The sequence below is a fragment of the Letharia columbiana genome, assembly GCF_014066305.1.
Source record: "Letharia columbiana isolate WasteWater2 chromosome Unknown Sc0000038_s0, whole genome shotgun sequence".
Taxonomy (NCBI): Eukaryota; Fungi; Ascomycota; class Lecanoromycetes; order Lecanorales; family Parmeliaceae; genus Letharia; species Letharia columbiana.
In genome coordinates, this window is record NW_023501082.1 from 265,997 (window position 1) to 277,500 (window position 11,504).

The 11,504-nt window shown below is 51.5% G+C and overlaps 6 protein-coding genes across 6 annotated transcripts in view; 3 read left to right on the plus strand and 3 right to left on the minus strand.

Annotated features, from left to right (window-relative positions):
* Window positions 1-291: 291 nt before the first annotated feature.
* HO173_009260 (uncharacterized protein) lies at window positions 292-474 on the minus strand (the record flags this gene model as incomplete). Its single annotated transcript, XM_037311151.1, has 1 exon — window positions 292-474. One exon carries the CDS (start codon window positions 472-474, stop codon window positions 292-294), a length of 183 nt encoding a protein of 60 aa, XP_037162018.1.
* A 52-nt stretch (window positions 475-526) lies between these two features.
* Window positions 527-1,728, minus strand: HO173_009261 (uncharacterized protein; the record flags this gene model as incomplete). Its single annotated transcript, XM_037311152.1, has 2 exons — window positions 527-1,141; window positions 1,360-1,728. The coding sequence occupies 2 exons, from the start codon at window positions 1,726-1,728 to the stop codon at window positions 527-529; spliced, it is 984 nt and encodes a 327-aa protein (XP_037162019.1).
* A 680-nt stretch (window positions 1,729-2,408) lies between these two features.
* Window positions 2,409-5,450, plus strand: HO173_009262 (uncharacterized protein; the record flags this gene model as incomplete). Its single annotated transcript, XM_037311153.1, has 5 exons — window positions 2,409-2,638; window positions 2,977-3,350; window positions 3,412-3,702; window positions 3,773-4,227; window positions 5,091-5,450. The coding sequence occupies 5 exons, from the start codon at window positions 2,409-2,411 to the stop codon at window positions 5,448-5,450; spliced, it is 1,710 nt and encodes a 569-aa protein (XP_037162020.1).
* A 251-nt stretch (window positions 5,451-5,701) lies between these two features.
* On the plus strand, window positions 5,702-5,920 carry HO173_009263 (uncharacterized protein; the record flags this gene model as incomplete). The annotated part of the gene is made up of 2 exons (XM_037311154.1): window positions 5,702-5,720; window positions 5,778-5,920. The coding sequence occupies 2 exons, from the start codon at window positions 5,702-5,704 to the stop codon at window positions 5,918-5,920; spliced, it is 162 nt and encodes a 53-aa protein (XP_037162021.1).
* Window positions 5,921-7,143: 1,223 nt separating this feature from the next.
* Window positions 7,144-8,754, minus strand: HO173_009264 (uncharacterized protein; the record flags this gene model as incomplete). The annotated part of the gene is made up of 1 exon (XM_037311155.1): window positions 7,144-8,754. One exon carries the CDS (start codon window positions 8,752-8,754, stop codon window positions 7,144-7,146), a length of 1,611 nt encoding a protein of 536 aa, XP_037162022.1.
* Window positions 8,755-9,281: 527 nt separating this feature from the next.
* HO173_009265 (uncharacterized protein) overlaps window positions 9,282-11,504 on the plus strand; it is a gene marked incomplete at both ends in the record, with an annotated part of 2,664 nt that continues 441 nt past the window's right edge. The window contains one exon of the mRNA XM_037311156.1: window positions 9,282-11,504. This exon is cut by the window's right edge and continues 441 nt beyond it. Coding sequence (XP_037162023.1) covers window positions 9,282-11,504 — 2,223 coding nt within the window.

An 11,504-nucleotide genomic window follows, 5' to 3' on the forward strand; every position in this document is an offset into this window, starting at 1 on the left:
TGTCACTTTTTGTTGGCAACGCGCCTGAATTATAGAACTATAACATGAGAGAGGATTGGGGCCTCTATTCATTTGGGCCACACGGGTAATGTCATGGATTAGTGGCTAATTCAACAATCAGAGTTGATGGCCAGCGGTAGGTACAGAGATTGACTCGATGGCCTCCGTGGCAGGTATTTGAGTTGGGAGGCACTGTGGGCAGTGGACAGTGATGGCAGTGGCAGCGCTTAGGGTGGGTCCGTATACCTCTCTTGAAAATGCATTATCGTTCAAATTCACGCCTATAGCTAGTCAATCTTCGCTTGATGCACCAGCACTTTCCTCTTCTAGAGCTTCTTCTTCCAAGGCTTCCTCTTCCAAGGCTTCCCAATTCTGGAACGTCCGCCGCATCGTTCTCACCCCACGGTTCCCGAAGCTGGGCAGGCGTTGTCTGTAGATGGCCCGATACCGAAGCTGCTTGTAAAGCATCCCCATTATACCCACCCCGTGCGTTAACATCAGTCACATTTTCGAGAAGGGTGTTAACTCACCCGAGCAGGCCAAGCAATGATGCATAGTACATTGGAAGACCAATGTGTTGCGATTCTTCCCTCGAGCTTAGGATACGGATTGGTCCCCAGTGGCCAGGGGGGTCCGCATCATAGAGCCGAATCCATTTGACGAGCGAGTCTTTCTTTGACAAATACAGCTCTTGAGCGAGCGGAAGCGCTGAGCTCGTGCTGCTCTGGGCGATTCGAACATGTTCAAACCAATATGCCATGGCATATTGAGCTAGAGGGTACTCTCTAAGGCTCACGGATGTCAGAACTTCTAGTTTGATAAAGTATAGAAGGTATGCAAGACAATCTTCAGCCATAGATTCGTTGGAGTCAATCTCTTGTAGGCCAAAGTCAATTGCGGATCCATGCCGGATGCTGTCCGAGACCAGGTACTCTTTGACAGAGAAGTGTGCCAGCCTAATCGTAGCCTTAGGCCATGGGTCATCTATGCTAGAGTTCTCGGTGTCGGTGTCGGTGTCGCCATCAGTATGGGCATAGCTATCGGCATCAGTATAGGCATCGACCTCAGTGTCGGTATAACCGGATCCAGAGTATTTCAGTCCATGCAGGGAATGGACATAGAAAACACCTTCACGCTTACTCTATGATCTGATCAGTACCACTAGGTACGGAGAGAAGGCGAGAAGAAATTGCATGAGTGGTGACTGATTAAATACAAAGTAGCAAGCAGGTCCCAGTCCATCCTATCCGATCATCAAGCACAAAGAACATCTCTTAGCCTCCAACCATGCATCTCTCAGACCCTACCCAATCGAATTCGACTCCCTTTGACACTGTTCCAAAAACACGGATTGCCCACGTCCAGCCCCCCTTCACAGTCCCACATACTGGAGTCCACACAAAAGCCCTTCTCTGCCCCAATCCTGGTAAAGCTCACTTGGGCTTCCTGACAACCAGTGTCCTCGAAAGCCTGTATGACGTTGATCTCATGTTTACCACTGCCCCAGCGGCCGCCCACTCTACCGCCCTGGAGCCGAAATGGCACGCATGCGGCATGGGGCAATGCTGAGTTGTCTTGGAACACGGAGGTATTGGAACAGGTTGTGTCGTCGCTGTCGAAAGAGCCGATCCAGGCGCGAGAAGAGCGTTTTTCGAGGGCTTCGTCGGTACCGGGAAGGGATAGAGCTTGAACGCCTAAGGCTAAGAGGAGGAAAGTCTTCATGAACATGTTGAGGGTTTGGAGGTATGAGGTAGCAGGAAAGGTTGTGTGTACTCAGGGGAAATGTGCGAGCGCAAGGTGTATGATTTTTCCCAGGAAGGAGGCAGGACCTGTTCTTATATGTGCAGTCAAAAGATCATGGCAGAATGGATGGCAAAGGCCGAGCAGGGTGGGGATACTGAAACGAAGAAAGCTTACGCGATTAAGCAAAGGTTTGAAAGATGTGGAACAAGCAAGTATGACATTATCCTTGTTTCTCTGGCCGCAAAACAAGACGAGAAACGTCTCCTTGACAGGGCAGATGGCTCGTGTATCAAGCATTGTGAGTTATAACGTTATCTATGAAGCTAGAGATCTCGGCTGATGACATGTGAAAGGTGTCAAGATTTGATACCTACAAGAAACGTGCATCAACCGTGTCCATGTCTTCCCCAAGGTAGTCAAAGTGTAGCTGGAAAGGTGGAGCAAAAAGGCTTTTCTTGCCCATAAATTATTTATAGTCAGATTCCGAGGATGAAGCAGCATGTGCAAATGCCCAGACGTTCCAGATAGATGACTGAAACCCGAGCGTTTTGTCTCAACTCCGCCAGAAAGCCCGCTAGTCCCGAAAGCCATTAGTTTGTTTCGGTTCTTGGTTGCAGAATTTTTGCCACACTCAACACAAAATCATACACATCACGAGATCACCAATGGAAAATGACTCCGCCTTGAGAGCCTACAAATACCATCTCCTCACAGGCGCTTACATCCTTGTCACAGCTGGCGCCTTGTTTCGGGTCTATAGACAGCCGTACAATCGAAACATGAAGATCGACCAGATCGAAACCATCTTCAAGGCAACAACCCTCGGAGCCGTCATAGCAGGCATTGGCCTCAGCGGCAAGATCAACAAAGCTAGGAGTGCCCAAGGTGATATCAAGTGACAAGACCCGGCTCTCCTCTGCCGTCAAGCACCGCGAAGACGGTCTCTGCAATCGCGATCCCGCTCTTGCTTTGATTCTCAGCTGCGAAGGCACCGATGTGAGAAGTCATGATGGTACTGTCAACTCGAAGCATTCGGAGTAGGATTCAAGGACTGGAGGCTCGACTTCCATTGCATCCTATGTTGCGCCGTGGATGTGCCTGGAGTTCAAGGCATGAAGCAAGGCTGGCTCATCGACGATGCCGCCACGCGATGCGTTGATTAGGATACCGCTCCCCCCTTCATTTGTGAAAGCTGTTCTGCTCCAATCACACCTCGAGTTGATTCTGTCAAAGGTACATGCAGAGTGACTCTGCCCGGGGTAGCCAGCAGATCTTTCAGGGAAGAGGCTCTCAGCTGACCTACATCACGCCAAGAATCCTCGAAAATGTAGAGATCGAACGCAACAATCTCGCCACTCATGGCTTCTCTTCACTTCTGCGCGACTACTCGCCCGATATTGCCATTTCCAACAATTCCCCAATCATCTTCTGGAAAAGCGACATAGCCAACATCTGCGACCGGATGATCTTCTCACCGTTCCGTATCCTCCAATCGATCTCAAAGATGCGCCGAGCAAGATTCAACGCAAAAGCCAGTGTCAGTCTTGCTACAGACTCGTTGTTCAAGCCCGGGGTATTTGTGCAGACCAGGATATATCAACCTCTGCGTAGCCGCCGCTTGTGCTCCAGCCAATTTCTTTCTACTGCCCTCATATCGGCCCAAGCCAGAGGGCCGCGTTGGACAATGTATCAAGAACCTTGACTTCTCAGGCATCATCCTCTTCGTGGGCGCCTCCGTCTCGCTCGTCATGGGTATTGCATTCGGTGGTGCAGTCTACACTTGGAAGAATGGCCAGATCATAGGCCAATTCTTTTGCTCCGGCATCCTTAAGATACTGCTCGGCCTCCAGCAGTCTAGGTCTGTCCTGACAACGAAGGAAAACAGCATATTGCCTGTGCAATTCCTCAAAACCTACGAGATGTGCATCCTGTTTGCCCAAGTCGCAGTCTGCATCGCCTGTATCATAATTCCGGTGTATTTCATCCTCCTCTCCTTTCAATATCGTGCGCAATGACTCCGCTTTGGAAGCCGGGATCCGCCTGCTGCCTTTCGTGTTCGGTGCCGTGCTTAGGGCTATGATCAATGGAGTCGTCCTGGAGAGATACAGTCTGTATATGCCATGGTTTACCGTGGGGGGAGTACTTATCGCGAGTGTCGGTGGTCTCTTGTACACGATCAGTCCAGTTTCTAGTGCTGCGAAGGTTTACGGCTATAGCGTCATCACAGCGATTGGTACGGGCTTCTTTGGCAAGGCGCCTTTTTCTGGTAGCCCAGGCAAAAGTCGCTCAGCACCACGTCCCCTCCGCGACAGCGTTCATCAGTTGTGGCAGGTCACTGGCGTTAGTCTCTCGCTCTCGATCGCGACCAGCATATCCATCAACCAATCGACTGATAAGATTGCTCTCATCTCTCCAAATGCGACTCACTCGGCCCTTCAGGCTCTTATCGCTTGGCCTAGGACATCATTCTTCAGGAGCCAGAATGTAAGCGATCAACGTCGGACCTTGGAAGCTCTCATATTGACTATTGATCATATCTATCTCATGGTTATCGTTTGTGGAGCATCTGCTGTGATCTTGTCCACCATCATGAGAAGAGAAAGGCTTTTTTCTGAAAGCTGGCGCCATGGGGGCATGATGAATTGGAGAAAACTTGAGGCATTGGGGTCAGAGGAGATGAGGGAAAAGGACTGGCTAGGTGTTTGGGCGAGCATTGGTCATTTTTCTCTTTGTTGCCTCCCCAACATGGGTACACTCATTCGAACCTTAAACTGGACTTTGCAGAGATTTGAATCTATTCATGATTCTTATTCGCTTCCACATGGTTGTAAGATACTTCAAGCCTCGGTGACCATGTGTGTATGTTTCGGACATCATGTCGTAATTTACAGTACAGTATTCCTGGACGGATTAGAAAATTGGGCACGCGTAATTTTTTTTTAATCTTTCGATTTCTCTTTAAAATTAGATAGATGTTTCTCACTTTCATTGGGCCATCCACATGTCGGCTTTAGTCGGCGCTCTCTGCGAAAAACGCCTCTCAATTTGACTGCCCGTCGATGATACGCCAACAATCTCCTTCCATCATGCCGCTTCACACTACAAACAAGGCAACGTTGCTCAAGTCCGTAGCATCAGCCTCTTCCACCTCAGATTTGCCCGCTACACAATGCACATTCCAGAAGCGCTGACTCTAAACCCCAAAAGTGAGACAACAACCTCCTTCGTCTTGCGAGCCTGCCTGCAAGCTCTCCTCGCGACCTTCCTCCCACTCCGTCGTGGCTCTCTTTCTACCGCCTTCTTACTAGCCGCAAACGCACTCACGACGCTCCCGCCAAACGTGCCAGCGACCCCGTCAGCAACGAGCCAGGATCAGGCTCACCGACGCCGCTGCACGGCCCAGCTGTCGCAGGATGGTAATTCAGACCGCGTTGACGGCTCCGAACCCAAGGTGGTTCGTTTCCGTCCTAGGCGTCAGCTCGAGCCAGGGAGCCGCCGGTCGGAGACCAGACCTGGCGGCCGAAGCTGACGCTCAGGTGCAGTCCGCAAGGGAAAGCGGCACCGGGCTTCGCGGATGTCGGGCAGCGTTTCCGCCCGATGTGGACAAGAAGCAGAAGCGGACCGACAATAAAGTGGGCTGTGCGCATCTCACTCCACCTCCCACCTCCCGATCCGCCCCCACCCACGGCGTGTTGGACGTAGACTGATCGTTCGAGGGGCGTGAAAAGACCCAGGCAGATCGATCGGACTGGCCGGCATGACGGCCGAGACCAACACTACGCTCATCTCGCTCTCGTATTGGAAGGACGTAGAGCCCCTACGAGCGTCTGCGCAGGGTCCAGCGCAGCGTGCGGGCTGGGATTGCTGGAACCGGACCATGAAGTCGCATCCGCACATTAGCATCATGCACGAGGTCTTTGCGGCGCCGAAGGGTCACTGGGAGAATATCTAAGTGAACATGGAACCCTTTGGGATGGGTGGGTAAGGTCCGCCTTGGGGAAAAGATCGTGTTGCTGATCAAGATGGATGGTTAGACCAGATGGAGCTTCCCGGCGGCGAGGGTGCGGGTGGATTGAGGAGTGCGCTTGTCCAAGCCAAGGGCCCCAAGTGGAGGTCAATGTTGGGCAGGATGAGCAGGGTGGACATGTTTGAAGGGTATGAGGCTGAGGAGGATTGAGTGGGTGGGTGGGTGTGTGTGGGGCGGGGGGAATCGTCCAGACGGGCACCAGAAGGGAGTGCAACACCCGAAAAGGGCAAACGCAGCGTCGATTATCCTTACAAGCCCCCACCCACACCCAAAAACCTTCCATAAACCCTCACTCCAACCCTGCCCCATTACTCCCCGCCTCCCTCAAACCCCCAAACCTCCAAAACCCACATCCGACCCCGCCCAACGCCAGCCCACGCCATCCTCTCTGCCCAGGGCGTCCCCCAACCAGCCCTCACCTCCCCAAAGCCCACCTCTGTGACCGTCTCGACCCCCACCCCCGCCCCCATCCCACCTCCCAACCTCCAACGCCCACGGCCGAAGCACTCGAAGCCGGCCTTCGCGCGGCCCTCAGGTACTAAGGACCCCAAAAAGATCCATCGCTCTTTGAGTCCACTAAATCCCGCACCCGTGGACAAGCTGAGGAAAAGCCGTCAGCTGGTCCTGCGCTCACATCCAGCCCACGCACCAAAGGGCACACAGAAGCCTGGCTCCAGCCCGATCCTGGTAATTCTAACTTGGCTTCTGTTGACAGTCATTACCCATGCATGCCTGTTGAAATGGTCTTATATTTTACGCTCCCTCAGCTGCCGCGCACTCTGCCGGCCGCCCTAGGGCCGAAAAGGAGCTACGCAATCGTTATTGCACTGTTTGGGTCGTAATTTCTTTTGGTGATCACTTTGGGTTTGTTTGTCAAAAGTGGCTAGCTGTACAGATGACGGTTCATTGGGATTCATCGTTGGTATGGGTTCTAGCCGCAATAGGTCGTCTGCGTCAAGTAGTTCGAGATCTTTTAGGTCCAGATGTGGTGAGTAATATGGGCTGCTTCCCCTTAATATTTGTCATCAGCATCAAATTCATTATAACAAGTTGCTGTTGGATTTGGGATTTTTCCCCAAAAAGTTGTTTATTTCCAAGTATGTTAGGGCATATTTTTATCAGAAGTAAGTATTAATGTGAGTGGTAGGTTGCAGCACTATGGCTCTCCTGTGCTTGCACAATTGCGAAGACGGTCACTGCAACCTCGATCCCGCTCTTGGTTCCATACGTGGGTAGACAATTGTCATAGTTGGACGATCCATGAGCACAAATGGGATAAGGCTCAGAAGACGTATCTGGAGCATGCGGAAAACTCCCAGTCGCAGCGCCGACCGCGGAAACCGAACGCCGGGAGACTTGTTGAGATAGGAATGTCACTGGTACAGAGAATCCATCTTGACACCCGGGAGACAGACATTGGAGGTCCCAGCATGCCTGACGATTCCATGACCACCAACCGTAGTATTCTTTGCAACGCCCTTATCGCCCCACCATACATTCACTTCCTCTTCAAACCAATCGTCCATCAAATTGACCAGTGTCTGTAAATGCCCAAAAGTGGCCGGCTGCGAGCCGCTTCTCTGGCTCCAGGCCAGAAACGATCCAAAGGCGGCCACGACACCTACTCCAGCAAGTAGTAGGAGAATGCCTACCCAGTTCATATACACACTTTGGCCGTCGGAGTTCACAGCCAAGCCGAATAACCAGTAAGCAAGTGATTTCAGTGCGAAAAGGAGGACGGTTTGCCAGCTAGAGATTGCAGTTTTCAAGGACCCGACAGGGCCGAAGGAACGCTGTGTCCCCTTCTTACTGGTGGCAAGGCGCCAGATGTGCTCGTCGCGGGACAAATTCACCAGGAGTTCGGTGAGATGCAGCGACAGAGTCAGGAAAATTTGCAGAGAAGTTGTGATGAGTAGGGCGCAGAGGTTGAGCTCCAGGACAGGGATGGACTCCCCGTAGAGAGGCAAGGTAGTCGATGAGGTCTTTCGAAAGTATGGATTTGACCCTACGGCAATGCCCCAGACTATTACTAGAGCGACAAATGCCCAAAGGAAACGGGTGATATGTCTGATTGAGGGCATAGCACGCCGTGCTGAAGCTTGGGTGGGGAGAGGCTTCTCAGGCATTGATGCCCAGTCGGTTTGGTGAACACTAAGCATGCAGCGACCATCAACGCTGCGCATCCCATGATGTAGGCACGTGAGAGCGGTATTGAGGGGGTTTGAACTCCATGTCGGTATGAGCTTTCGAGAATCCCAGAGGCAGAGGGTAGAGATCATAGCCTGACCAAGTATGCCAATACCAAGCGCCGAAATAGCGATGCCATTGAGAACGAACCCCTTCTTTTCGGCACTGGTCGAGGATAAGAACAGCTGGCCAGATGATGCGTAACATATCATCAGAAGGAACGCCGAGACCAGATTGGTCGACCATCTGCTGGATGAATAACGGCGCGTACTTACTAAAAGCCGAGCATTTGAATTGTACAAAAGCCGGCCTTCGCGCCAAAGTGCCCAGCGAGTGGACGCCGAATGAATATAGCCAAGACAGTCCGTACAAAGACTGATACAAATGTTGACTGCCAGCTTCACGAGTTCTTGGCGTACTGTGCTCAGGAAAAAGACGCGTTCGCCTTGCCCGTTATGGGTGTAACCACCATTTTGAGTACGGAACAGTTGGCCGGATTGGAAGGTCCAATGTGCGAGAGTAACGCAGGCGATGGATACGAGCCAGCTGAAGATGAGTCCGCCGATACATGTGTTGCGGGTCATGAGTCCTTTATCGTAGGCTGGAAGCGTCTGAACTTCGTGAATCCAATTCATGTTCGTCTCTTTCAAGGACGACATAGGTTCTAGAGGCTCTTTGTGCGCCGAGTCATGCTTTGCATTCGATGTGCTGGGCTCGGTGTGGCGATGTGCTGTCCCAGACCGCGTCCATTGTTGCCGCCTTCTCGTCAAAGGCCAATCCAGGCGCCAGCCTGCCATTTTCACCAAGGGAAAAAAGATCTGGGCGGTGATTACTGTCGAAACATCTAGACCTTGGGTGTCGAAAATGTTCAATCAGGCGGTGTGAACCGCTGGTATTGCTTGTGCGTGTTGTCCAGCTGCTCTGCCGGCCTGGATGACTGGAGGACTACGGAGACACTACCTTCCTAGCAATGATGTGATGTCGCATGAAGATTGAGATATATTCGAAATAACAGCGGGGAGAACAAGACTGCTGGGAGAAATACTTGCCCATTCGGCGATGTTCGATTTGCGAGGGTGTGGTGCCGATGATCTTCAGCCACAGCTGGGCTGTACGCGGCCCCCGAGATCCTTCGCTCGATATGGTATCCACTCGCATCATCGTGCATAATAGGCTAGACAAATCAGGACACCCTCAAATGCCCAACTGCATTGGACATCTAATAATATCCCGCTGTGCAACTCTCACTGTATGCTAGCATTTCAAGTCCGACAGCGTATCAGACTATCTTTGATTTTTCATAGTTTTCATACGTGGCCCTAGCATGACTTGTACATTTCTGGCGATTCTGGGATTGCAACTCTTCCTCCTTGTGCTGTCGTGGGGTGCCGATGGTTTCGAGGTCCAGCCTGTCCAGATACCCCAGCTGGATTTCAGTGAGATCGGTCGTGTTGCATTCATTGGAGATTTCGAAGCGCTATCACTCTACCAGTACACCGAGCGATCCAGCAATGCCTCTGCGCCCTCAGGCAATGGCGGTCAATCAATTTTGCAGCAGCTCCCGAACGGAGATCTTGTCGAACTCGCAGAAGCCAACGGGCCCATAGAACATGTTGGTGCCTTTGTGATGCACGATGGTACATATGCAGGGACCATTGTCGTAGGAAACTTCACTGCAATAGCCGGTATTCCTGCAGAAGGTATTGCTATGTTCAATACCACCTCGCGCACCGTCTCTCCTATGCCAGGGCTTAGTGGCCCAATATTCACGCTGCTGATGGACGGCGAGGACCGAAACACATTTTATGTAGGTGGGGACTTCTCAGCCGCGAACTCAGGCAATGTGTTGGCTTGGGTAGGCACGAGTGGCTGGGCCAGCTTACCATTTGGAGGTTTTAACGGACCTGTCAACTCGATCGCTAAATTGTCGGACGGATCTTTGGCTTTTGGAGGCAGCTTTGATAACCTGCTCAATCGAAGTATTGCTGCAAACATCAGTGCGCTTTTCCAAGGCAACTCCACAGAACTGAGTGGACTTTTCGGATTCAATCCTAGCGCATCAACTGAAGGTGGTCGTTCTGCAGCGGTCACTCGTACAAAGCTTGACCCGGGGGCGGTGGTAAACGATCTGGTCTCGTACAACAATTCTTTGTTCGTTGCTGGGGCTTTCCAGTCTCGCGATATCCACAACATCTTTGTTATCGAGAATGATACCTCCATTGCTTTATCAGGGGGTGGATTGAATGCTAGAGTCAACACCCTCTATCTTGCACAAGACCTGCTTTTCGCAGGGGGTGACTTCACGGACACGGCCAACAAGACCACTGGAAACCTTTCACATGTGGCTGTCTATTCAATACTAGATCAAAATTGGCAGGCCTTAGGGGCAGGGGTGAACGGTCCAATCTCACATTTGAACCCTTTGGAGTTCATCATTACACCGGGCTCGGCCCCAGAAATTGTTGTTGTTGTTAATGGAGATTTTAACCAACTTCAAGAGTTCGGAAACAACTCAATGGCTTCGGTGGACGGCCTCGGGATTTGGGTGCCATCGGCAAACAATTGGCTGCAGAATATCGCGATTGACCAACAAGCTTTCCATGGCCAACTCAGCAGCTGCAGCACAAACATCAGCGCAGCGCAGGAGACTGATCTCATCTGCGCCGGAACACTATCTTCTTATGGTCTCAGAGCAAGCAGTGCAATTGGACTCATAACTGACACGTCCCAAAATCTTGAACTTGTTACTTTGGGACTTCAGACCAAGTCGAGTAATGGATCTGGCGCCGCGACCGGACTGTTCTACTCAGAAAACGGGCTCAATCTCACAATAATTGCTGGACAGTTCATAGCTGAAGCGTCCGACAAGTCTGTTGTCCAAAATCTTGCATTCATCAACAATACCGACAATCCCGAAATAGTCTCCGGCATGAATTCTGACTTTGGGAGCAATTTTTCTATCCAAAGCCTAGCCACCCAGTCGACCATTTTGTATGCCGGCGGTGTTCTAGCTGGCAAGGTAAAAAACCAGAATGTCGAAGGCATCTTCGCATACAACTTATCTGAGCATGACTTTTCGGTCAGCCAACCACCTGCCTTGGAAGGAAACGTTGTCGAGGTAAAAGCCATGAAAATAAAACCACAAGGTAGCCAACTGTATGTTGGCGGCAGTTTCGCGAAGGCTGGTTTGATTGACTGTCCGAGCGTCTGCGTCTACGATACTGCGTCACAAAATTGGAGCCGTCCAGGCACTGAGCTTAGTGGCTCTGTCACTTACTTGACTTGGACTGACGACGAAACACTGATTGCTGCCGGCAACATTGCCGTTGGTGGCGTGTCTTATTCTTTGGCAACATTCTATGTTCCTGATGGTGAGTGGACACCTTTCAGGGAGGACCAGCCAATCCCGGGTCAAATCACTGCAATGAGTCCTACAGGCTCCAGAGGTCAAGATACGCCATCTGGTAGTGCTGGTTGGTCCAGCGACTCGGCGGGTTTCTGGATTGCCGGCACTTATCCCAATAGCTCCGCTTTTCTAATGAAATGG